We start from the raw sequence: 27721 nt of genomic DNA, 5'->3' as shown, positions 1-27721 counted from the left end.
AAATGAATCAGAAAAGCTGGAGCCTAGATTATCCTGTGATATTCAGCTACAATGAAAAGTGAAACTCATTCAGAAAATTACCTGAGCTGAACAAATTTTCTTGCTACTAGAAGTATGTGATGTTTTGGTTGTATTTTGTGTCTGTATGAGGGAGCTTAAGACCTTTCTTTTGGTGTTATCATTGTTATCGTCTGCATCTGGGAAAAGTATCATCCAAATTCTGTAACTGAAGATCAGTAAGAAAGCTTGTGAAGCAGCATCTTTGTGGTAAAAAAGTTAAGTTCTTTTTCTTAAATATGTCAGTATAAATGTGGATATACATGATCAAACACTTTATTCAGTTCAGATATCAGACCCCTCGTTTCTGTTCAAACACTTTATCAGCATTTCAAGTATCAAATTCCCTAGAATACTGAAGCCAGTAGATCCCATGCCTGAAACCCTGTAAATATCTGCAGTTGCATCCAAGAAATCAGATATGTAAAACCGCTTATATTGATGTATCTCAGCTGTTATGTTTTAACAGGCATATGCAGAACTGAAAAGAGTGCATTATCAGAAAAAACAACTCAGAAGTTGCACATATCATCCCATGCTATTTTAGTACTCTTAACTCTTTTCCCAACCAAAACTTTGTCAAGTTGGTATCATTTTTGTTCTGAGTATTAATTGTTTCTTGGTTAAGTCGAGGCAGTAGTTTTCTAATGGGTTGAGGAAATTTCAAAATGCAAAATCAGATTCTCACCATTAATGAGAAGATAGGAACATTAGTACCCAGGAAGTATGTGGTGATTGTGAGTCTGGATTATGCTTGAATCTCATTGCTTATGTTTATCTTGAGTTGTTCATCTGAAGATATGCTGAGGAGATTGCCATGAGACTGCTCTTGAGTTCATGTGGAAACCTGCAGTGGCTGACCTGAACATCATCTGATATCATCATTGGTCTCCTACACCTTGTAGCTGCTTCTGTTTCGTTAGATTTCTCAACAGGGGTGAGCAAGTACTATCAAATATCAATGGAGGATGATCAGAACAAATCAAATGGTTAAACTCGATCTGTGAATGAAACATTTGATGAATCTGATTGATCACATGGTTGAACTCGAGGTTATTGATCAAATGCCCAACGAAGGCATTCCTAGCTATCTGGAATGCAATGGCCTTTGGTTCTTGAATAATCCATCAATTTTCAGCCTCATCCATGCAGATCTCGTTAACAAAGATCTTCTCTCTTAGCTTCACAATCAATCAAAGCTTTTGGTTTAGAACCAAACAGCCTAAGCACAAGCACGACTCCTGCCTGGTTCACCTACTGGGTTGTGTCATTCTTCATTATTCCTTTTTCGTTTTCCCTTTCCCCCTTGTTTTTGGTAAGATCATGCTTCATTATTCACATCTATTTTCTTGGGATACAGATAATTCAGGATATCCCATTATGAATTGCCAATCCCTTCCCATTTTTCCATTCTCCAATGAAAGCCCAAAAATGATAAAATTAATCAAAAGTCAGTGAACTTGAGTTGAATCATGACTATACAAGCCACATTGATACTCATGGTTTTCTCTTCTTCTTTTTAATTTTTTTTTTAAGAGAAACTTTAGTAAGAATGAAATGCTATTCTACATTCCATGATGAATTGGTAATGGTATATTTTAGGTTTCTGCTCTGTTCTTAGTGATCCTTCAGACCAAAGCTTCCTTAGAATTGGTGTTTTAATTTCCTATCCCTGGTCGACGTGTAAGGATCAGATGGTCTGGAGTCTCTGGAGAGTAGCCGATCGCAAGGCAGCAGGCAGGGGTGGGGGTTTCAGAAAGAATTGTCCATGGCCAAAGCAAGGAATAGAATCATATAACCAAACAATCCTCACCTATTTGATGCACACAGCACACTGGCACTCCCAAGCAGTGCAAACGAGCAAAATGACAAATCTGGATCCTCTATTCGTCAAGACTGAGGTTTACGGCCCCCTCACACCTCTGCACCATACATTAGAAGTGATCTTAACAAAATGGATCAGAGATATAATCTCCTCCTAATGTATAATAAAAAGGTATGAACACAGACCACTACAGAGAAAATAAAAAAAAGAGGGGGGCTCTAAAAGGACAGCCTTGGCTGGCAACTGATCATTTACTTCTCCTGTAGCGTCAAAAGGAATTTGTGGTTGAAAGTAGGATTGTTATATTGGCATGTACAGGTTTTCTAACTTCATTACGAAAGCACACAAGAAAGCAACCGTAGACAAAGCACGAATTGCCAATTCTTTGCTGAAGGCTTTAAAGACCATGCATTGCATATCCTTAGCTTCAGACTACGCTTGGATACAGAGGAAAGGAAGTGTTGTTTCCATAGGTCGTTTGGTTGCAAGGGTAGGAGTAGTTTTAATAGCCAGAAAAAGGAAACGAAATAATTTCTCTAGACTAAAGTAATTCAAGATCCATCAATATTTGAGTTGGTAATAGCTACATGGTCAAGGCTGGAGGATGAATATGCCCCGAGAGATGACATCCATTATTGTTTTGAGTAAAACAAACAAAAATAACATCCTTCTGACTCTTCTTTTAAGAAGGCTCAGCTGCTGCAGTTTGGTTTTCATCCTCAAAAATTTTAACTTAAGGGGCATGGAAGCTTAGCAGTTCCAGCACTTGTTCAGGTACTGGTGTTACAATACTCTCTTTGGGTACAATTTCAGTCTTTTGGGCATTATAGCAGACACGCAACTAAGACCACCTTGCGCCAAGAAAGTAATACACCTTGACTCGAGAATGTACAAATTTATCTGTTCCATCCCCAGTGTCAGCAATTTAATCCATTATAAAGAGGATATATTTGATGTAGCTCTTCCAAAACAACAGCAGCAGTAATTAACATAACATGAGCTAAAACTTGTTGCTTTAGATGCCAACGATCTCTGATCAAGCAAGCAATATTCCGCTGGATGTCAGGCACTGTCAAAGCCAAATATTCGAAACACACCTGCCACAAAAAGCAAGTACAATTACACTAGGTCTTTTAACACTTTTTCACTCCAAATACTATCTTGGGGTACCAATGGCTCAAATCAATTCTCATACAAATTAACAAATAATTTTGCCAGGATTTCACAAACAAGAAAAGTGTGGAGTGATTACTATCAATTAACAATTTTCCACCTTTTCTTAACCAATAATTTGTTTGGGGAGTGAGAAGAATGTGGGAATTTGAGTCATTTGACTCAAAACTTTGATGTATTAAACCAGCTCCTATCCGCAATTAAATGGATACCTGCAAACTGATCCTCTTGCTTGAACCTATTCCTTCAGTATTCCAGATACCTAGCTCAGGCAACACCACCATCGCCCACCTCAAGTAATGAATGCAAACCCTTTTTTTCCCTTTTTTTTGGGGTTCACTAACAAATGCAAACTTAAAAGCATATTAAGACACCATTGGTTCAAACATTATCAGCAACTAGTTCCTCAGAGCAGTAAGCTAGAAGCTGACATGTAATCTTGCTTTTATTGTTTTTATTTATTAATAGCACCACTATTTGTAAACCATCAGATAGGTGCAAAATAATTAACTATCACTGTCCAACGGCTGATGTGTTGATAATACCCATGCATAAAAATATATGAAAGCTCTCACTTTTTTTTCTTTCTTTCAATTTGTCAAAACCACCAAGTATGTTTCATCTTTGATAGGTTAAGCTGGTAGTAAAGTTTCATCATTACTAGGTTAAGCTGGTATTCAGGTTTATCATCTTAAAGGTTGTTCCCTTTCCTCTTTTCTTTTCACCTTACGCCATAATGCCCCTGATGTGAAGTGTGAACACAAGGACCCCCTATAATGGGGCAACGGGTTGAAAGACGAGGTGCAGGTTTTAAAATGAGAGCATTTTCTCTGTTTCATTTTTCCCTCTTGATTCTTTTTTTCTTTTTCCGGGGTAAATGCCCCTCTTGATTCAATAAGCTATTTTAGTTTGAAAACACAATTCCCAGATATTGTGTTTTCCATTTGCAAGAGAGCAAATCCATCAAACTCTAGTATGGTTTCCTCCATTTCTAGATACAAAGAAGGCTATGAGAATAAGAGGGGCTGAATGCCCCCCCCCCCAGGGTATTTTGGTCATTTTGAGCCCTTTTTAGGACTCAATATGGGTCTGGATGGATTCCCCTCGAGCCAAGGGTCACGGATCTATTTTATGTTTTTCTATTTGGGTTAGTCAATTCTGAATTATGAAGAGTCCAAGTCCTTTAGAAGTTTGTTAATTGTGGATAAGATAAAATTCCTTATCCAAAGGAGTTCCTATCTTTAGAGTTTGTTTTATTTGGAAGTGGTAGCTTGAGTCCCAAGTCAAGTGTCTTTACAAGATTCCATCCTAGAGTTGTGGTCTTCTAGTAATTTGATTCTTTTTTGAGTGTAGGAGTCCAGAGTTGGGAACCTTATCTATTAGGGATTCCCAACCCCAGTCAAAGTATTTTATTTCCATGCTATAAATAGCCTGTTCTAGCAATGTCAAATTCAGTTTTGATAATTAATACACTTGATTGAGTTGACGACCAGGGTCTCCTTGTTGGTTAGGCCTTGGTTTAGTGCTTTGTTCAAGTTTCTACTTCCATCTTCTTCAATCAAACAAGTAATCATCAAAGCCATCAAGCAGCCAAATAAGTACATGTCATCCCCCACCGTTCCCTGCCTTTCCCCCCTTGTCCGTAGCCCTCCTCATCCCTTTGCCTGCTTGCGCAGCCGTAGAAACCCCCCCCCCCTTTGCTGCTGTACCTTAACAGCAACATTCCCCAACCCCCCACGACCTCCCCAAGCCCTTCCCCTAAGCCCCACGATTCTCCTGGCCCCTTCCCTAGTAACTGCAGCCTCCCCTTCCCCAACCTTCCTCCCTGAGATACAGCAACCCACTCCCATTAGGACTCCCTGATTCCCAGCCCCTTTCACCTCCATTAGGATCACAGGAAACCCTAGACTCAAGTCCCACAATTATTTTCTGCAATTCAGTCTTATTCCCCTAACTTCAAAAAATCCTCACTTCATCTTCAACCTTGGGAAGTTGCAGAAACTTTAGAGTTGCAGAATTCTCTTCTTTTTTTTTTGGGGGTCAGAGTTGCAGAATTCTGACTTGTTGAGTTTTATTCATTCAGTTCCTACTCTTAACAGCTAGAAGAGTATAGGAACATGTCTGCAAGTACAGAATCAATGAGGCAGGCCCCTTCCACCCTAGCCAAAACCCTACTTTGGCCTTTAAATTCAAAATTCAAGTCTGGAATTCTGATTACAGGATTCAGATCTGGATTTCAGTTTCACCAGGCTCTAAATCACCTTGGAACCCCTAAAACCTTTTGCCCCTTTTCTGGAATTTCCTGGGCAAACCCTAAGTGCAGGGAAATTACTAAAATACCCCTCACCATAGACCTGGTTTGCATCAACCCCCCCCCCCCCCCCCAAAAAAAAATCCAACACACACATCACAAAAAGAAAAGAAAAAAATTCAAGAAAAACATTGATCTTCAAACAAAAATGGGAACTGCTCAAAGGAAATTGCATTGCCTCCTGCCAGTGGAGGCCAAGGTCAATGACAGGCTATGAAAAACAACGGGTTTGTGCAAACATGGCTTCACCTTGTTTGTCCCTTCTGGCATATTTGAGGATCTATTCTTCAAGAGTCCTCTCATTCTTTATTAGTAAATTTTAGTAACTCACCAAACAAAAAATATATATATTCATGAAAACACACAAAATGATGGGACTAATATTATAGCAAAACAAAAACTCAGCGTTGTTCCTACTAAATGAAGTCGGCAAAAAATTTTAAGCAAATACCTGTAGATACCGTCTTACACCAACAACTCAGCCTTGTCCCAACTAAATGGGCCAGCTAAAATGGACCCTTGACCTCCAATTAGCTGGTATTTGAGATCACATTTGATACAAAGCCCAAGCTATGTATGTCTATCCTCATCATTAGGGCTGCCCCTGGCTCTTTTAGTTCCTTCAATCTGAATCAAACCATTCCTCCATACTGGAGCATCCAAAAGCCTCCACTGGCCTGCAATCTTAAACAATTTTCTCGTAGCTTATCATGTATTAGAGCTACTCCCAAAACAGCTCTAATTAATCATTCCTAATTTTGTCACTCATTCATCTCAACATCCTTTTCTGCACTACATTGAGTTTATCTATATAATACTTCTTGAACATCCAACATTCCAAACCATGTAATGCAACCAATCATATGACTGTCCTGTAATTTTCCTTTTCAGTTTAAAAGGAGTATGCTTATCACTCAACTCACTGGACGCACCTTTCCACTTCACCTATCCTATTATAGTTTCCTGTGAAACATCATCCTCTATATCAACTTAAAACTGAAAATAGTTCACACTACTATTAGACACCCTCCCTCCATTTTAAATAGAAATCAAGGTGTCTACGGCATCATCAATAAGAAGTTAAAGTGATTCAAGTACTTAGGAATTTGAGTAGCTTTTTCTCATCTCTACTCAACCTGACTCCACTGCACAAGGTACTATTAACAGCCTATCCGAAGTCAGTAACATGGGACACTGGGCATTAAAAAAATCCCATAAGAGAGCACTGCATACACACACAGAGACATGCATGCACACACAGCACAGACACAGACAGATTCTGTACAGTAAGCATTCTCATGAATTCCTTTCATAAACTGAAATAATCCCTACTTCAGCCCAAGTAAATTTCAACCTTCATTATTCACCCCAAAAGAAAAAATCAACCTTCATCTTTTTTCCAGACAATCCACCAAACAACTCATCCTCATGGTGATCCATGTGTCTCCATGCATATGGTTGAACCATTTGTTTATTCCACAGTGTACAAATGAATTATATGCAGTCATGTTTTGCATATGGTTTTACTTCCAAACATTCAGATCCATAAAACATGGTTAATTTCAAAGCATTTTTCCTAACGAATTAGTAATATGAAATATATTCCACCACACAACATCCATAAAAGGTCATTTCAATTCATAAAGCCCAATTCTACTTCAATATGCATATTCTCCACAATCTCTCTCCGTTATTGAAAATTTAATCAAGATACTGGAAGCCCCATTCTATTTCAGTGAACATATTCTCCACAATCTCTCAGTTATTGATAATTTAATTAAGATATTTTAAGTCCTTATCTTCCTGGTAGGTAAGATGTTGAGTCTTAAGGGATCCCTTGGCCATCACTCTTAACCACACAACTGTTTCTTCTAACCACTCTCATTACGATTGCCCTCCATGTATTGTATTTTAATTTATATAATGAATATTATAATTAAGTTTTTCTTTTCCTTGCAATGTTTTAGTTCTAAAGCAGAATTCAATAATTCTGACACAAGAAATACAATGAATTATAATTTGTCTAACTACAAGAAGTATTTTTAGGGAACATCATAGAAAACCCTCAATGAAAGACTCCTAGCCTAGAAACCTGTCACTTATTTCTCTATCTTTCACACCCTCCAACAGAGATAAAATCCTTTCTCATTCCCATTCTTGCATCCTTTTAAGTTGTTTTTTTTTTTTTTTTTTTGGGTGGGATGAATTGCACCATTTTAGTTGTTAAAAAGCATATAAAATGACAAAAGGCCTAAAATGAGAAACTTTTTGTATTTAATTTTTTGCAACTAACATACTGTATTCAACCAAATATTTTAACAAGAAAGAAGAGCAAGAACCATCTTCAACTGATACTATTAAAGTTACTTTTGTCCTTTAACAAATTCCAACAACAAAATGTTTTCTGTAGGGGCTATTGGATACAAATTCACCATTTAGTTTGTTCAGGAAAACTCTAAGAAGAAAATAGACAGGAAGTCACAAAGTAGCAATAGATGCATATTTTAGTTATATCTACCCAAAAATGAAATCACTTGAAACTTTGGGCTTCAGGGTTGTTTTGTATTGGACTTCAATTAAAGAAGGTCGGAAGAAGACAAAATAAGGTTAAAAAGAAATTTTGATGTCTATAGTAAATGTGCTAGCAGTCATAATTAAAGAGAAAAACTACCTTCATCAGCCTGATATTTGTTCTTGTCATCTCCTGCATATGCCAATAAATTGAATTTGGGATTCCATTCAACACTGTTCATTGCAGCCCGACAAGAAATCTGATGGACTGTTCTTCCAGTATGTACATTTGACTGTTCATTAAAAAACCAATAATATTAACAAACTGATAAATTTCAAGCAAGGTATACTCAGGGTGGGATGACAGAAAGAAGTATCCCTCACCAGTGATGCACAGAATGACATGTATGCACAAGGATGGGATCCATTATCAGTGGATCTTAACCTAGGAATTAGGACATGTCCAAGTGCACATACTGTTCCTGATTGGATAAACCTAACCACCCAACCTAAGCTCTGAATCCAATAACCTTCCATGAGGATTCTTTCTTTTTTTTACAGGTCTTCCATGAGGAATTGATGAGCTTGACTAGGATCCTTCTAGCTAGACTTTTTTTTCCTTTCTAACTTAAGGCCCAACGAATCTTCTTGGTTGGATACCTGTAATTGTCAAAACATACTTGCCTCGTGCATGCCACAGGAAAAGGGAGAACCTTCTTCTATCATGCCATTGTGGTCCTAACATTTTTAAGGAAACAGAAAACAATCAAAGAATTTGAAGGAGACATACAATATCAATGAATAAGTCTTCACTGGCAGAAGCTATGTAGTCTCCAGTATAATTGAAGCTTATGGTTCTGACAGGCCATCTGGGAAAAAATAAAACAGAAAGTGATAGATGTAGGTCCAAATTAGATTGTACATGCTGCAGATGCCTAGACTATTCTCAAATCTGAAAACAGAAACTTACTCAAGTTTTGTGAATGTTCTTACGCAAAGCATCTCCGAGAGATCCCAAAGGCTTACTAAAGAATCAGCACTTCCAACAGCAAAATATCTGCGATGTTAGGTGGTCAAGCAGTGGTTACAAGTATGTAAGGATTGCATAAATGAACACTATACATGCAGTAAGACAATACATAGATGCACAAATGCCTACAGTCCAATATGCATAAATCAAGATTGCTCAAACTTTTCAAAAAGCATTTTCTGTCAACTAAATTACCAACCAACAGGCCCTGCTAAATGTCAAAGCCTTGAGCAGTGGATGCAGACCTTTTTTAGATTAGCTACCACTAGCATTTTAATCTTCTTGGTGTTCATGATCTGTATTTTTATTAACTTAAGGAACTCAAGAATTATTGCTTATCATCCTAACACTATAATGAAGAGTAAACAATCCATCAAATTTTTTCTCAAATGATTTCCTGAGTTCAATAGGCTCATCTCACTTTAAAGGTCCTCACTTCTAACCATACAAATTTGCTTCATGAACTAGCATCTTCCATATATATGAGCAAAAATATAACTGAGACAATAGAAACTAATGGTTAACAATCAAAACAGAAATTACTATAAGAAGGTGAAAGCAAGAAGTTTTTGAAATCACCTTCCTATTGGGTCAATTGCTATGCAATAGCAACCTGCTGTGTGAGCCATAAGAGTGTGAAGTACTTTTAGGGATGGGTAAGCCAGTACCTCAACCGTGCCTAGAAAGAGATACAATCAACCAAAATAGATACACCGGTGAACTTGTGCTCAAGAGTAAGATTCAAACCAGCAATCAAATTCAACAATCCCAACATAAAGGGCTCGATTTCTGTTCTGCAAGCTGTAGGTAAGCCTAGACCAGAGGTAATGCAGAAATTGTTATTACCATTTCCTGTTGTAAGAAAGAAAATCTCTCCCGTTGTGTTCCACGCAATCTCATTTACCTGATCAAAAAGAACATTAACAAAAATCATTTGTTAAATGAAAAAACATTATCTGGTTTAGGAAGCTCGATGACTTAGAACTTTAAAGGGCCAAAGCAGAGTTAAAGCAAGAATACTTCACACCCTGACAAGGTAGGGTTCCCTGCATGAACCAAAATATCTGCCATGAAGCAGGGTAAATGGATCTCAATTTTATGTACCTTCACAGCCTGACAGGTAGGACCAAACTCCAACATATTATTTGGTAAAACAGCATAAGATATGAAATGCTAAAGAATATCTCCAGAGAGTAATCACCTCATAACTAAACTTGCGTTTGTGAATTGGCTTAAATTTGCGAACATCCAATATTGTTAACTCATCATCCTACAACAAAGAGGACAAAACCAGAAAAGGAAATTAGAATGGGGCGGTGCGGAACATAGATGTACAAGTGAAAGTCTAAGGCCTTAAGCATTTGTACCATGCATCCATACTCCATAGGATATACAGTACACCAAATATCTCCACAGGAACTATATGCACCATAAGGTTACAGACAGCTTTAAAGGCTGCAGGGATATGCAAGAAACCAACACAATTGCAAATCTTTATAAACAGCAATAGGAATGAGAAACCCACCCTGTTACCAACAGCTATGTGTGTTCCATCAGGCTTGTATGTGATGTTGATGTTTTCACCACTAAGTTCCACAAGCTGAGAGCATTTTCCGCCTGAATAAACCACAGCATAAATTGATATTAGGAACATTGGAAATGTAAAGAGACAGCTGAAATTTAACTTTTTTACTTTTTGGGGTGAATACAATTCATTACCAAGGAAAAGAACTATAAGGACTACCAAAGAAAAGAGAGGTAAAGAAAAATAACAAGAAATTTCCAGTTTAATCAAAGAGAAGCGTGATATCAAAGAAATAGGCAAACCCTAGAAATCCACAATTAGACTATTCTGTGGGTAGTCATTGGAATGAGAGGAGGCTAATGAAAGTGCACAGCTGATGTCTAAATCGATAGTATCAAGAATCTGCTGCCTCAATCTAGAGGTGGGAGACCACTTTCAGAGGTCACGCTCCAACCAGATATGGTGGGTGGCAGTGCCAAGGGCAAGCTTCCCCTCAGAATCACAGCAGGATCCATCACCAAAGGTCACGCCACCTGCATCCATTCTATATTGAAGAACTAAGTTCTTATCCAACAGGGCCAGCATCTAGCAATCAGTCTTTGCCTAATCACAGGTGAAAACAAACAAGCATGGAAGACGTGATCCACATCTTTGGTGGAGCATTTCAACATAGGCAGTAACTGGGGGCAACCTAGGTAAGGAAGGACTGTGTTGGGAGGTAGACAGGAAATGGTCCTCAAGAAGGTAAAACTGTCACAACTCACAAGTACTGCTGTTTTCAAACCATACCAACTTGCACCAAGGATAAGGGGACCATGAACCCCAATAAGATCCCAAGCAGATCTAGATCTGAGAATGCCCGCGGCAAGACAGACAAGATGACCAACCAACCAAAGCCAAAAGGCAATGTAAAGCTAAGACCAGGAGTAGCTTAGCCCCAATTAAGCCACAAAACAGAAAATGGGAAACAAGGACAGAAATCAGTAATTTAGGTTTTCAATCAAACCATCCACCCAAAACTATGATCAGCCATGGTTTGAATACAGGTTTTAAGTAGGTGATACTATGCTGCAATTTTGAAACTAATGTGATGGTTGGATGCTCAGTTATGGAGGTTGACTGAAAATTGAAACTTATAGATTAATGGTGGAATAGAGTGAACGAGTGGATGAAAGTGGATCGAGCAAGAGGGGAACGAAGAGGGATGGAGGCCAATAAACCCAACAGGGTTAGTCCAATTATATTGACAAACACCTGGTTCAAATGGAAGGTTCCAACAGCAGTTTTATAGCAGTAGGTTGGGAAGGAATAGAACTAGGTTTGCAGGCTCTCAAGAGCAGCAGATCAGCAGATTTTGAACAAAAGAATAGAGACAACATGATGTGAACTGAATTCAAGGGTTTAGATGTTACAATTATGCCCTAGAAGTAAGCTCACTCCAGGATCCTCTCTCTAAAGAGCCAGCAGTCTTCAAGGGCTATAGATGCCTTTAGTTGAGGATTTTTGGAGGAATTAGGGTTTAAAAAGGTTAAGTAAAGACCTAGAAGAGTTTGGCCAGGCTTAGGGCTAAGGAACTTAAGGTTTTGAAGCCTAAACCTTGCTGTAACTAAGGTTCAGGTGATCAGGTCTGGTACTGAAGATAAGAGTCTAGTTTTGGGGGTTTTGGGCTGAGTTAAGGGGTTCTGGGGTCTCGGCTGCTACTCTAGTGCAGTTTCAGATCTAAGATTTAAAGTAGGGTTTAGGGAATAAGGTATTAGGATTTCGGTTAAACTGGGGAAGGGGCTGGTGTTGTCATTTTATAATTTTGGGTCTAATCCTATTAGGTTTGGGTTGGTTTGAAGCTTCCTACTTGGGGTAGGACCCTTAGGGAAGCCAACTAGGGTTGGGGGGAGGTGGGGTACTGATGGGAAATGGTAATCCTAAAAGAGTTTGAAGTTTGGTTGAGGATTTTGCAGGTTATAGGGTTTCTAGTAAAATTAGGGTTTAGGGTCTCTAGAGGTCGAAGATATAGTTTAGGAAATTCTAAAACCTAATGGAGGATGGCTTAATGGACATACTAGAAGTAGGACTAGGGTCTAGGGAAGGTGCAGTCCAACTAGAAGGGAAAGGAGAGGTAAGGGTGCAGGGATTAGCGAACTAAAATGGAATGGGGTTTGCTGCTGCCACAGGGAAGAAGAAAGGGTTGGGGGAGGGTTGCGGTTGGTAGGGAAGAGGAAGGAGGGGCTAGGAGGGGTTAAGGATGTGCTGTACTTAATTGGGAATGAGGGGAGGCTGTTGGATTTGATGAATTACTGTTATAATTGAAGAACTATTGCTGGAGCTTGAAGACAATGGCCGAAATCACTCACTCTAAGGCTGCTGCAGGCTTCCCCAAAGGAAACCCACGACTTCTCTTCCTCCAAATTCTCAATCACAATCAGTTCAACTTCCCAATAACAGAGAATGGAGGCTTTATTTATAGCCTATAAAAAGAAAAAAAAAAAATTGGACTCAAACTAGGAAACCAACTTGGTCTCAAACTAACACCTCAATCCTAAGTATGACTTTGATTGGACTAAAGACTCTAATTTAAACAAGGACTCTATCATATGATTCATATCTTACTCTAGAAAGATCCAGTTTGGCATCTAAGAGTAGATATGGAATCCTAACAAGTAGACTGAAGCTATGGGATTCCAACATAACGAAGGAATCACACCCTCACAAGTACTCTTCAATAAATCAAAAAAATAATGACTCAAATAAGAAAATAAAAGTAGATCTAGAGTCCTAATAACAAGCTGGACTCAATGGGACCCTGAACTTGGACTCCATGAAATATACTGAAATGACTAAAATACCCCTGGTTCAGTTAGGGGCTGTACGGTTTGGCGAAAGTAGCCCCAGGCCCTATGCAACCCCTATTAGCAATTTATATCACAAAGACATGTGGATTTAGCCTCCCAGAAAGGCTCCTTCAGCCCTAGTATTTAGGGGTTGACATCAACATTCCCTAGACCCTAGGTGTTTAGCTCTCACACAAGGCCCTGGCCCTTCTTATCACTCAAATTGGACAATAGAAAAGCATACTAAAGGAAAAGCTTCATTAATCAAGACCCAAATCATCAATATTATGGGCTGTGAACAGTGTGAAATGACATGTTTATAAAGCAAAGTTTTGCGCAACAGAAAATTGGAATTCCTAATTAGTGTAATACAAATTATGCTTTATAGTTCAGCCACATGCATGAACACTAAAAATAGAAACTAATGAAAATAATATTTAGCTTTCTCTTCGTGAAACTAATGAAAATAATTTTTAGCTTTCTCTCCGTGAAACTAATTCGTTGATTGGTTTTAAATGTCGAAAATAGGCAATGTATAAAAACTCAGGGCTAAACAGCAAAGTCTCAAATTGACCTAGAAAAATAGCAGGTTTTGATCAAATTTCGGCCAAAACCTGCCAAATCTCAGTTCCAAGGCTAACCAAAACTGGCCTCAAAACTAAGATTTTGATCCTTGCCTGAAACCAAGCTAAAGATTGAGTTCAAAGGTCAAACTAACCAGAACTCTTACTGCTAGTAAAAAAGAATAAAGTAAGGAGTACTAATTGACAAAAAAAACCTTTCTGAGCCTCAGAACATATATTTTGGATTGGACTATAAAAATACCAGGTCTCGATTGAATTTCACCCAAACCCGCCGTGTCTCAGTTCCAAGGCTGACCAAAATAGTCTTGAAACCAAGATTTTAACCCTTACTTGAAACCAAGCTAAAGATGAGTCCGTAGTTCAAATTATTTGGACACCCACGACTACTAAAAAGATTTAATAAGGAGTACAAGTCGGCCAAATTAACTCCTACAAAATGGTGGTGAACCTTAGTTGTCTCTTAGAACCGCAAAAATATAAACTGCAATAAATAAGTAAAGACAAAACAATCTCCAGCTCAGAGATAGCACAACATCAGTCAGCAAAAAATACCGGGAAGTCATACACCTTAGGCAACAGCAGCCATTATAATGAGATCAGCAATCCACCTACAACACTTGCTGAGTGGTTGCCCACTTGAACCAGACCAGTTTGGTGTTACTTTTGACGACCAAACTAAACAAATAACCTAATATTACTTGTTAAAATAACAAAGCTGAAATATCTTACAACCCAGAAGACTCAATTCTAAAAGAGTTAAAGGAAGCCTACAGAGATGCCCCTAATCTAACCCTATTCCTATCCTGTAATTTTATGAAAATCATACAGGTAAACCAAGTTCGAGATGAACATACAACAAGAGCTTGGAGGTCACTATGCCCCAGTCGCATTTCTCTATCAAGCACTAATTTGCCTTTGGAAAACACATATGCATCCCTAGGAGAAATGTCAGTTCAACTTACTCCGAGCATCCCAAAGGCGAACAGTTTTGTCACCCGATGCAGTGGCAATTAAATCAGCATGTTTGGGGTCCCAGCATAGCTGATCCACACTATCAGTATGCCCTTTCAACTCAACGTCTTTAACCTTACCCTGCAAGGGAAAAAAGGGGTAGAAAGACTTAGTCACATCAGAATTACAAATGGAGGGAAAGCAGAAGGGAAAATTACACCTAACAAGCCCATAGAAACTATAAAATAATGGATATAGTTACTCAAATGATCAAAACGCCGACGAGATCTTAAAGTGATTAACCAGCTGAAAAATATGAAACTGACTCCATAAACACGAAGTTAAAGTGAATACAGTAATAGAAAATAATCCACCAGGACAGTCAATTGAGACAATTAACACAAACTTAAGAAAACCAGAAGTCCCAGCAACGAGGAAATTGATACAATAGGATTCTCAAAATACAAGCACATAAACAAGAAAGTTTAACGTTCTGCAATATACGACAAACAGGTATGTAAAAGAGCTTACGTGGCCGTGTGGTTCTATTTGCCAAACTCGAGCTGTTTGATCAACTGAACCAGAAGCTAGCTTCGTTCCTGCACAATTCCATGCCACCGAATGTACCTTCAGGAGGAAAAACCAAATAAATGTTAATACATTTTGGGTTTGATGCTTTCCTGTATGGAAACCAGTATCTAGGGCTTCTGCAGCACAAGAAAAGTTGAATATGTGTTTGAGAGAGTGAAAATGAAAGCAATAACCTTCTTCTTGTGACCTTGATATTCTCTGCTGTGGAGATTTTTAAATGGTAATGGTGTTTCCTCCATCTCTGCAAAAAGCGTTGAGGTTTGTCACTGTCTGATTTCAATAATGGCTGAGGTGAACTCCCGATTCAAGCAGGAAGAGCTGAACGGAAGCTCTTTTTCTATTTGCCGTTGGTAATTCAATAAACTGGAATTTCCAGTGCGACACCCTGAATTATTCAATTTATCAATCAGACCCCTGAATTTTTATTTTATTTTTTTATCAATAACACCCTTATTGTTGTTGATGTAATTCAGTAATTGTAAGCAAATTAAACTTTTCAAAAAGATAAGAAATACCCTTGAATTAGACCTGTAAATGGATAGCCGAAATCCGTCTCCGAATTCATTTGTATTCATTTAAGGGTGTCCGTATCCGATATTTTTCTTACCGAAAAATATATGTATTCATCCGTTAAGCAACCAGATTCAGATTAGAACAATTACTAATCGGATTGGATAATATCAGGATAGAGTAAAGTATTCAACATTTTTTTCTCTAAAAATGAATGATAATCGTATTCAGAAATCAGTATTCGAATTCGGAAACCGGTTTTAGATAATCGAAAATAAAAAAATTAACCGGTTAGAGTAAAGTATTAAACATTTTTTTAAAAAACAAAAGGGTTGATAATCGGATTCGGATACCGGTAATTAGAATTGTAAGTCGGAAAAAAAAATGACAATAACCAATCAATAATCGGATAGTTTATCGGATCGGATTATTATCGGATATCTAATAAAGTTCCGAATTCAAATTCGGATGCCTTCTCTAAATTTCAGCCGGATTCAGATAATTGTTTTGCTAATCGGATTCGGATACTGATGTATCTGAGTTGAATCCGATCCATTTACAGGTCTACCTTGAATGAAATATCCTATGCTTGACCTTGACTTGTCTTTGTCTTCTGCTTCCAGTTGCAGCCACTCTTCTTCTTACATTCTTGCATCTTCATAATTTATATATATATTTCTTGAATCTTATATTTTTTTTCCTCTCTCCATCTTCTTCACATAAAATGTGGGGATTATATTATAAATTTATAAATAAAACTAATGAGACTAATGGTGTTAGTAATAAGGTGTTTAATTGGTAAATTGGGTAACTCAGAGGGTAGCATTAATTTTAAGGAATGGCACTGAAAAATTCCTTTAAGTAAGGTGAATCTAGGGGTCTAGCCCAACGCCGACCTTCTATTTTCATCTCTCTATCCCTCCATGTAAAATGAAATGTTTCTCCAAGGTTGCCTTATATCTTTGAACTTGACATAAAATACCTTAGCTTAGCTCAAACCCTAACAAGCCTAAGAGCCCTAATCCTGAATCTTGATGGGTCTTTTAGCCATAGAGAAAAATGTCAATGACCCATGATAAACGCCTTAAAAACCTTGATCTCGACCCAAACCCTAACAAGCCAAGCCTAGCCCTTGCATCTCCTAACTGGTATGAGTTAGGTCATGTTGTCCTGATTGATCTTGATTAGGGGTATTGATTCATATTGCATAGAATTTATGAAAATGGAAATTTTGTTGTTTATATCATACGGAACGCTACTAGATAAATGGGAGTCATTGAATTTAATTACTAACTACGACTACAACAAACTTCATGAGATAAAGATAAAGGTTTGAGGTCTCTTAACTTCTAACCTGATTGAATTCTCATTTTTTCTGGTTGAAAACTTATTTATTGAGAAATAGCCGTGGCTACAAGAATAAAATCACTAAGTTAGGGAGTGGAAAGTAGTCAAACAATTATTTCCTCAACCAACTAAGCGTTCCTAACTAGAACATCCACTAGAGAAAAGATTTCAAACCACTCTAATTTTTAACATTCTTGTCTAGAATTAGATTAACGTTCGTTTGTTTTGCTGAATCAGAAATGGAAAGAAATAAGTGGGAGTAGAAGTGGATCTCATACTTGACTCCCTATATACCCAACCCTAAAATAGACAAAAAAAAATTCCAGCAATTTTTTTTTTGGGTTGCCAATCCCGGTTTCCAAGGATTTGCCCTGACTAATCCAGTGTTCAACTCGGGTCGCACACCTAGCTGTGGTGGGTGAGTCTCCCAGCGAAAATTTTTTGCATCCACAAGGTTTCGATATCAGAATATTGCTTTAGCGGATTAAGTTGCTTACCACTTGGACCAACTTTTTTTTTAATAAGGTTCATCTAAACTAACTTGCGCACATTTCGAGTTTGACCTAAATTTTGGAAAGCCTTATCCATAACATTCCAAATTAACCCATGGTTATCGCAATTACACATCCAAGGGCTTGAACTCCAAGTTGATTCTTGTCCAATTGTACTCGATTTGGACATAATTGGATTCGAATCATATTGGTCGAATCAAATTAGGTTGAGGTGGCCATTGAGGGAAAGAAAGGTGGCTTTCAATACTGTCTGTGCGAAGGGAATTGTGTATCTTTGCTAGAAAATGCCAATTATGCTTGGTTGAGATTATTTTCCCTCCCACTTTTTCGATATATATATCCATGTCAGATACTATGCTCTGTCAAGATGTATTTTGGACTATAAGCCAATCGAAGGATCGAGAATGTGTTGTTCTTCGTGTGCCATTAAATTATTCGTGGCCATTGAATTATAATATTCTGTCACACCCTATGTGTTACTAATCAGAATTTTGACAAAAGGTTGATCAGAATGATGCCAATAAGGACTCAATTGTTGGTTTTGGTGGGCTTTCAATTTGAATGTGTTGTCTATCTATAAGTTTGACTCTTGTGATGGAGCAACCCAATTGGAGAAAATTCACAACATTAACAGGATGGATACCCAAAAAACTTAACACCAAAAAAAGTAATAATAATAAATGAAATTTAAAAAAAATGGTAGAAAATGAAAAGTTAAAAATATATATAAATAAATAAATAAATCTTTTTATTAGTGGCCCCTTAAGTGGGGGTGAAATTGAAGACACTTCTCTTTAGTGCCAAATATTATTGGTGGCTCACCTTTTTGTTGCAAGTTACTCATTTTTTTTTAGTAGCAAATGGATCATTCATTAGAACGAGAAAAACATAAGGATGTTGAACAATCCTCAAGTCATCCAAGGAAAGGAAGCAATCCACTCAGTCTTGATTGTACAGGTGAGTGCTCTCCGAGCTAGGGAGTTAGCCATGCAGTTAAGCTCCCTAGGAAATGCAACTAAAGCTAATTGGGCCTACATAAGAGGACGGAGTTACAATATCTTTTACCCTGCCCATGATTTCAATATTGGGCTGGGCTTGACCTTCTAAAATTTTAACTAGGTTTAAGCAATCAAATTCGAACTCCAAGTCCCACCAAATGTCCATTGCGCAATGAAGGATTCCTTCCCTCATCACCAGGCCCTCACACCTGCTCGGAATGAGGGGGCCACTCACCTCTGTGCTCTAACAGACCCCACCTCCTGCGCTGAAGGATTCCTTCCCTCATCGCGTCTAACTATACAGGAATAGAGAGTGTGGCCTTAACTTCACCTCTTGTGTCTCTAATCAAGAACCCCAAACCTCCATTTTCATTCTTGAGAGCTTGCGTATGTGCTAATCCTCAGTTTAGCCCCTGTTGGTGGAGTCCAAATTGCCTCTTTTCTCTAAGATGTTGGGTTTGAGATTTGTTGGGTCTTGCTCTCCATCAAGTCCTTGAGTGCACTCTACGCTTAAGACACAATTTCGATGGGGTTTCCTCTGTCTTTGTTGAATAGAAGATCATTTCTGGCCTTTCAAAGGTACCAACAAATATAAACATCCAAAACCTCAATTTCCTTCTTCCACTCCACTGAGATGTTCTTGTGGGCTCCCCAAGCTAATGTCAACCATTCGAGGTGATTGTTCTCCAGAGGGGGAACGTATTAAAGATCTGAGGCAAACCAAGCTGCTCTTGCAAACGGACATGCAATAAGATATGCTCCATTGTTTCCAGATTCATGCGACATTCGATAATAATATGCTCCACTGTTTCCAAATTCGCACCACATCTTGCACATTTTGTCCATGTATTAACCCCTCTTTTCACGAGTGCAATAGTTGTGCTAAGGTCTTGGGCATACCCTCTCCATAAGAAATTTCTAATCTTAGGGGCAGTGTTACATTTCTAGATCGCCTTCCAAGTCTCTTTGGGGACAATGTTGTTGAAATCCCTGGGATTCTAACCTTTTTACCCATGGTTTCAGGACCACAAACCCGAACTTCAAATTGGCGACAATTGTGGGCCATTCGAGTCTAGCCCGAAGGTTTGGAAGTGGACCCAATGTTGGTGGATGGCCCTAGTAATGACTCAACACCTCTCCTAGAATTTAAGAGGAGAGAGAAGGTTAGTCATAAAGGAATTAAAAGGCAATATTGGCACATTCGGAAACCAATGATGGAGAAATCCAAATGACAAGGTAAATATATCTAAATGTATATATTCAAAAGACCTTTCATTCAAGCCAAAAATCATTGGAATCGGACCATAGTTGACCCTTCAACCAAGGGCAAGTTGATTGGACTAGTTGACAGGTCCGGATCAACCGCCCATCCCCAGTTTCAAGCCAATTTCGGAAAAACGTGATTAAAATCCTATTTTAAGCCTCTCTTCACTTTTACATGCATTTTCTAATGCTAGTGTGGAGCTAAAGCTTGGAGAGGAGGAGAAACAAGGGAGAATCTTGGATTCCATCCACACGAGGACACGTTGAGACTCGGATCGTCCTGAGAACATTGAGAAAAGTGATTGTTCTTCAACCTCTCTTCTCTAAACCTAGGTTTGTAATGTTTCTTTAACAATAAATGTTAGATTTTGGTAGATGGAGCATATTATATGCATTGAATGCTTGTAATTAGTTATATTTATGTTTCCCTTTAGTTTAGAAGTGGTGTGTGCGATTTGTTGCGAACGATTTTGCATTTTGATTCTCAGAGACGCAGGCACTCGCGAGAGCCATAGGGTGAGCTGAGGGGGGACAGCGTAAGTGAGCGAATGTGGGCCCCAAAGATGCGTCTGGCGGGCGGCCACCCACCTCGTGGTGGTCCCGGCCGGCGGTCGCCTCGGCGGAGGTACCTTTATATATCAAAATATGTACAATCAACCTATTTCTCGATTCAATAGAGCCCAAAGAGTGAATATGGTACCCAAATAGAGATTGTGTGCTACTTGGGCCGCCCCTCTGGGTCCAGTCGGGTTGCCTAAAGCAATGTTTGGCGCAATCAAATAAGGCTCTACAACATGCCGCATTGAGGCCTTTTGATTTAGACCAAATTGGGACGAATTGTTAATACCTTTAGGACCCTATTACTATAATTATAAGTTCCCAAAATCTCGTCTCGATTCAACTTCAAATCAAAGGCGAAATATTGATTTTTGCCGAAACTAGGTTGAGAATGGCGGGTTTGAGACCAATTAACAGATTGGGTCTGGGAAGCATGATTATGGACTTCTTTTGAGACCCAATTGGTTCCCAACTTAATCTCTACTATTTCTCTTATGTGATTAGGACTATTTTGAGTATAATAAAAGACTCTTGGTTGTGATTTTGGAACTTTGGAGAGAAACCAAATTGAAAGGTGAGGAATAAACTAACCATGTCTTGTATGTTTTAATATCGTTATTTAAATGTCATTGATGATATCTTGCTTTATTTTGATATCTATTATTATGTGATTGTGTGTGACTTTGCATGAACGAAAGGTAAGAATATGTGAATGCTTTTTATTCTCTCTTTTTTTTTCTTTTTTTTTTAATCTTTATATTGGTATATATGAGAATGTATGAGAATGAATGATATTGGTTGAGATTAATTCTCTTGTTCTATTTTACCAACTAGGGTTGTGGGTTCGCCCATTACCCTAGTGACCTTATATGGATGCATCTATATGTAGGTACATGGATGCTAGGTGTCTAGAAGTGTTGGGCTAGATATCCTTATGAGTACTACTACCATTCCGGTAGGGGTATTGAATTCAGTTAATCCATGATGTTAGTGGTTGGGTCTTGTGTGTCACGCATGGCTACTGTCATCATATAATGGTAGGGTTGCATATAATAGATAAGGGAGGGCTCCTGGCACTCATGATCGGTAACCAACCCGTGAAAGGATATGGAGAGCATATTGTCCATTTTATGTGGATGACTATTGGGTTAAGGAATGGGATCCAACAAATGCCTCTCGTTAAGGATACCATTCATAGGTGAGAAAGTTATTGAACCAAAATGGCACTAGGCATGAGGGGAGATATCCAAACCATATATAGTATGAGACCGTATGAATTTGCATTGGGCCTATAGTTGTCCTTAACACGTGCCAAGTCTTATGCCAAATGGTGATGTGAGAGAGCAGTGGTTTATACCCCAACCATATCTTGACAAGACTTTACCCAACAACCATAGAGAATCCAATAGACGTCTCTTGTTGAGAGAGAGTGACTGAGATTGCCCAAAGGAGATTGGTGTTTTACTTAATGTGTGTCTACAATAGAGACTTCATGATAAAGTTAGAAGCATACATCATAATCTTGCATTTATTATATTAATATTATTACTTACATTCAAGGAACACAATTTAGGAATATGATATCAAATTTGATCGGTGAATGGCGAACGATACCCCGGCGAAAAGAAAATTTCCAAAAATCGGGAAAATTCGCGACTACACCAGCAAAATACACCGAAAACAGCCCAGGAAGTTGCCGGTATCTCTGGCTATCGTTCCAATCCTCGAATCAAACGAAACCTTACCAAATTTGTAGAGAAACAACAATAGAGAGATTTAAACAACATCACTTTAGCATTTCAGAGAGAAGAGGTGAGAGGAGAGATCGACTGAGAAGAGCTCGTCTAGTTCACAATCGCCGGAGATGGTGGTCGTCATCGTCCATAACAATGGCTTTAGCCTTCGACGCAGATCGTTGAAAACGGACCTCTGCAACTATGCAACTCAGAGAGAAGAAAGAAAAAATGAAAAATGAGTAAGTCTTACCGTCTGACAGTCTGAGACTCTTAAGTGAGTTTTAAAAAACAAAAAACCCCAAACATTTGTGTTGAGATTTGCTCACCACCGACGTGGTACAGCCTTCAAAGCATTTAATGGCGATTGATGAGGGATGAATGGACGGCTTCCCACTTTACATGAATAATTAATGGGGAATATAGAAGATTTTTCGCAAGTGTAGAGTTGCGCAGTACATCACATCTATCACCTTTTTTTTTTATAATATAATTTATACTTTATACTTACTTTTTCAGTAAGTTGGTAACCAGCGAACCACGGATGTCATATCTCGTCGACATTTCGGCGAGATATATCCATATCGCCTGTCTCTACCCAGCGAACCGGGCGATATGGCGCTTCGTTCCTTGCTTACATTATCACTTTATGAATATGATGTGGAAATTGTGATAAGATGCATGACATGAATGTTTAGTTGACCTCACTAAGTTCTGTGGAACTCATTCCTTTTATATGTGTGTGTTTCTTTAGACTTTTTTACAGGTTATGAGGACCCCACTCCCATGGAGGATCCATGTTGCCCGGTAGATTATCATGAGGATATAATTGGAGAAGAAGTGGACGCGCATGACGCTTCATGCTCGTGTCAGGATTGCTCTTACATGGCTGGCTTTTAGTAGAGGATTTCTTAGACTAATTCCGCTACAAACAAACTACTTTTTTCTTTCAAACTCTTATATCTTTTTGGGTTAACTTTAGTTGATGGATGATTGTAAACTTAATATTTCAGATTTTATGATTTGATATTTAAACTTGATTTACTCTTGTCCTTGGACTTATGCTATATCATGTAATTGTATGGAATTGTCACTGAACCTAGGTCATGTAGTGTATCACCCCCATGGGTATTCAAGTATGACCGGATTTGGCTAGGTGGGGTGTGACAAATGTGATTGTTGATTACCTGTTGTGTCTCCCACTCCCTCTTCCTGCTTAAGAGGTGATAAATTGACTTTGTTGAATATTGTCCTTGTCTTTGAGTATCCCCAAACCATATTGTCCCTCTACTCAAACAAAGCCAATTTGATTTTTGCAATTTCTTTTATGTCCTCGGGATTGAGGAGTTGTTGTAGGACTCATACCCTCCAACTTATGGATTTCTTATCAATAAGTTGGGATACCATGGTAATACCTTGGAAGTTTTGAACAAGATGTTTCAACTTCAAGGAGGACTGAATAGAATCCAACAATCCTCAATTTTGACTGATTCTCCATCACCTACAATCCATAAAAGCCTCTTCTTAATCAAGTCTCTTCCCTTAATGATGTTGCTCCATGTCAAGCTTGGGGCATACCCTATTCTTGCTTCCATGAACTCTACAAAGGGAAAATAGATCTGTTTAAGAGCCTTGGTCTATAGAGAGTATGGTTGTTTCCACAGTCTACAAGCAAGGTTGCCCAGGAGTGTAATGTTCTGAAGTTTAGGATCTCTAAATCCCAAACCCCCCCCCCACTCCTTGGAGTTGCACATTCTCCTCCAGGGAACCCAATGAATCTTATGGGCTTCCTCACTCCCTCCCCAGTAGAACTTCATTGTTTTCTTCCCTAGAGTATTGTGATGGGCTTTAGGTAGGCAAAATTGGGTAGCAACGTAAGAGTTTTAGGCCAAGGCCACCAATTTTGTTAGAACTTCCCTACATTCCTTGGAGAGTAGTTGTAATAACCCCCATAATCCTAACCCAAGCCTCTAATCAGAAGAAGTTGTGGGCCATCGGATTGAAGCCCATGTTTTAGCTTCAGAGGCCTTGGATCTAGACGAAGTTGGTGAAGAACATGCCTTATTGGAAACCAAAAGAAGATCCAGTCGAAATCCGGATGGATTGGGCAGGTGAATATCCAGTGTGAGAAAGTCAGGCTCGTGTTTTCCTTATCGCCTGGCTTTCCAGCTCCTCCGATGTTATTTGCGCCCTTGGTTGCGCCGTATGAGCCTACTACGCCCTCCATGCCATCTGCGCCAATTTTGCCATCTGACCGATTGTGCCTATTGAGCCATCCACAGTGTTGACTTGTTCTTTTGACCCTTATATTGTGGGTCCTACTATGTCTCATGATAATCCTATGGTTGTTGGGCATGTTCATGTTCGACAAAATCACCAAGTGGACGGAATTAAACAGAGTAATATAGAATGAGTAGAGATCGTTCCCTTGAAGACCAATTCAAAACCCAAATTGCATACTAATATTCACTTCTCTTATAGTTATTTAGCCAATCAATACTAATTTTTTAATTACTTAATGAAATGTAAATTAACCTATTTCTAATTGAAGCAATTTAATTAACAAATCAAGTGAAAAAGATACTAGAGTTTCGATTTCATCAAACATTTTATAAATTCTCAATCCCTCCCCTTACAATCAATTTACTCTCTACCCTTGCCGATAGGATTACTAAATTAGATCACCCCACCTATTACACTTGAGGGTCTCTAACACATTAAATCATCCCTTCTAGTTACACTTAGAGGATCAATTTAATGCATTGCATGAAACATAGAATCCCTAATAATGTCGAATAAACCATCTAACCTGTTGCGCGTTAAATGTAATTTATCATTTTTTAACCCTGGGTCTAACAAGCATTCCTCATTGTTACATGATCGAAAACATACCACGAAATTCATGATTGTTGATCAGGCATTCAGATATTAAGAACAAATTAAAGAAAGCGAAGGATAGATGATTGTATTGCATGAAATAAACAAACAAATTAATTAATTCATGTAAGAATCCATCTACACTCTAGCAATAAAAGTTTAGAACATCATGAGAGGAGAAGAAGAAATTAAGAGAAACAACAAATCTTCAAAATTCGTCCTCCACTATTTTCCAAAGCTCCTCCAAAAACGTTCTCCCTTACTGGAATATGCTCTCCTTTTATAGAGTAATTTCCTAGATTACATGGGATATGATTCTTGAAATAGTTTGAATCAAACTCAGAGTTCCTATCTAACTCAAAGAAGGAGGGTTTTGGCGTAAAAATCGGACTGACTTAGAGAGATAAAATGCACAATTTCACCGTTGGATTTTAAGACAAAGAAGTTCTAAAGCTCTCCTCCAAAAATTAGCTCGATCAGACACCGGATGACCATCCGATGAAGGGCTTGATTGAAACTGGACGAAGACACTCAAAAACGGGATTCTTCCTTTTCTCTTCGCCAATTAGGATTATTTTACCACCTTTTCCCTTTTTTTGATCAACCTTGAAACTCCTATAATTGTTCCAAGTAAGTCCTTGTTTTTTAAGGAGTCCAAGTACTAAGATGATTCACTGTAAACATGGATAAATTTAAATCAGTGTTTTACTAGGATAAATATAAATTTACCAAAATTACTTAAATTTGGGGAGAGTGCATCTTATGCTCATTTGTATGAAATATTTGGGTAAAATTATACAAAACCAATGCAAATACATAAAAATATATCCAATTAATTATTCAAAATAATACGCATAAATTTCACCTATCAATTCCTCATGATTCTATGCATCCAATGAAATTCGGTCTAAAAGTGGTATTTTAGTTCATCCTCGAACCAAATTGAATTTGGTGGCCATATGTGATGATTCAAAAGTTCCCACATGTTATAGTAAACCAATGCAATTTTTTCACTAGTGTGCTGCTATGTTACAATAATTTAATGCCCTTATTCACAATGGGACTTGGGTTCTTGTTCCCTCAACTTCTACCCAAAATGTTGTGGGATGTAAATGGGTCTTCCATGTAAAACATCGATCTGATGGATCTATAGAACGTTACAAGGCCCGTTTAGTGGCAAAGGGCTTTCACCAACGATTCGACTATGACTTCAATGATACCTTTAGTCCCATTGTCAAACATACTACAATCAAGGTAGTTTTGTCCTTAGCTGTTACCAACAAGTGGCCAATTCATCAGCTAGATGTTTCTAATGCCTTTTTGCATGGGGATTTAAGTGAAGATGTTTTTATGAGTCTTCCACTAGGATTTGTTGATCCTTAGCATCCAACACATGTTTGTCATCTCTGCAAGTCTCTTTATGGTCTTAAACAGGCTCCTTATACATGGTTTCACAAGTTGAGCTCTTTTATTATATCACATGGCTTTATTGGGTTTAAGACTGATCCATTTCTTTTCATCTATCGATCAGCTACAGTGGTTCTCTATTTTCTCACATATGTTGATGACATCCTAGTAACTGGTAACGATCTCTTCACCATTTCTTGTCTTCTCAAGACTCTCTCTACAACATTTACTCTCAAGGATCTCGGGGATATCCATGATTTTCTTGGTATGGAGGTCACCCGATCTTCTGATGGGTTATTTCTTTACTCAAAAGGAGTATATTTATGATCTATTACATCATACCAAAATGCATGTTGCTGAACCCATTCAGACTCCTATGGTTTTTGGGAGGCCTATTTCTACACATGATGGACAACCACTTTCTGATGCCACTGAGTATCGTCATGTTGTAGGAGTTTTGCAATATCTTACTACCACATGACCGGATATCATTTTTGTGTTCAATAAAGTGGCCCAATTAAGCATTGTCCGATGGATAGTCATTGGAGTGACATTAAACAAATTTTATGGTATCTTTGTGGTACCACCTCTCCTGGGCTCTTTTTTGGATTATAGTCCTCTTGCTCTTTAGTAGCATATTTGGATGCAGATTGGGTCGGGTGTCCTAATGATAGACATTCTACTATGGGTTTCACGGTATTTTTTGGAGGACATCCTATTTCATGGAGTTCTAAGAAACAACGGATTGTTTCGCGCTCTTCAAATGAGGCTGAATATAGGGCTGTTGCTACTACAACTATTGAGCTTCTATGGTTGCGCTCTCTCCTTTGTGAGCTTGGTGTTTTTTTACCTACTGCTCCTTTGATATGGTGTGACAATCTAGGGGCCACTTACATGACTTCCAATCCTGTTTTTCATGCACGTACAAAACACATAGAAATTGACTATCATTTTGTGTGTGATTTGGTGGCTTCGAAGCAATTGATTGCTACTACATCTCTACTAATGATCAAGTTGCTAATATTTTTACCAAAGGCCTGCCAAAGCAGCAATTTCTTACACTTCGGCACTAGCTATGGGTTTTGGACTCCCTACGCTTGTGGGGGCATGTGAGAGAGTCACAACCTATACTA

The 27721-nt window shown here is 38.4% G+C and overlaps 1 protein-coding gene across 1 annotated transcript; it reads right to left on the bottom strand.

Annotated features, from left to right (window-relative positions):
• Positions 1 to 2354: 2354 nt before the first annotated feature.
• Positions 2355 to 15657, bottom strand: TEX1 (Transducin/WD40 repeat-like superfamily protein). Its single transcript, XM_089139985.1, has 11 exons — positions 15557 to 15657; positions 15324 to 15419; positions 14804 to 14933; positions 10433 to 10524; positions 10109 to 10177; positions 9754 to 9811; positions 9487 to 9586; positions 8848 to 8934; positions 8668 to 8746; positions 8038 to 8170; positions 2355 to 2979 (listed from the first exon to the last, which is right to left on the bottom strand). The coding sequence occupies exons 1-11, from the start codon at positions 15620 to 15622 to the stop codon at positions 2945 to 2947; spliced, it is 945 nt and encodes a 314-aa protein (XP_088996111.1). The 5' UTR covers positions 15623 to 15657; the 3' UTR covers positions 2355 to 2944.
• Between the last annotated feature and the right edge of the window lie 12064 nt (positions 15658 to 27721).

The sequence above is a fragment of the Hakea prostrata genome, chromosome 11 (assembly GCF_041222555.1).
Source record: "Hakea prostrata isolate BN-2017 chromosome 11, UWA_Hpros_2, whole genome shotgun sequence".
Taxonomy (NCBI): Eukaryota; Viridiplantae; Streptophyta; class Magnoliopsida; order Proteales; family Proteaceae; genus Hakea; species Hakea prostrata.
The sequence above is the reverse complement of the archived record's forward strand: the minus strand, read 5'-3'. Positions and strand labels throughout refer to the sequence as shown.

Coding starts and splice junctions, on each gene's coding strand:
- TEX1 (XM_089139985.1), bottom strand. CDS start 15,622: ATGGAGGAAACACCATTACCATTTAAAAATCTCCACAGCAGAGAATAT. Junction 9,812..10,108: donor AACGCAAGTTTAGTTATGAG/GTGATTACTCTC, acceptor CTTTTTGATCAG/GTAAATGAGATTGCGTGGAA. Junction 8,935..9,486: donor GCAATTGACCCAATAGGAAG/GTGATTTCAAAA, acceptor CTAACATCGCAG/ATATTTTGCTGTTGGAAGTG.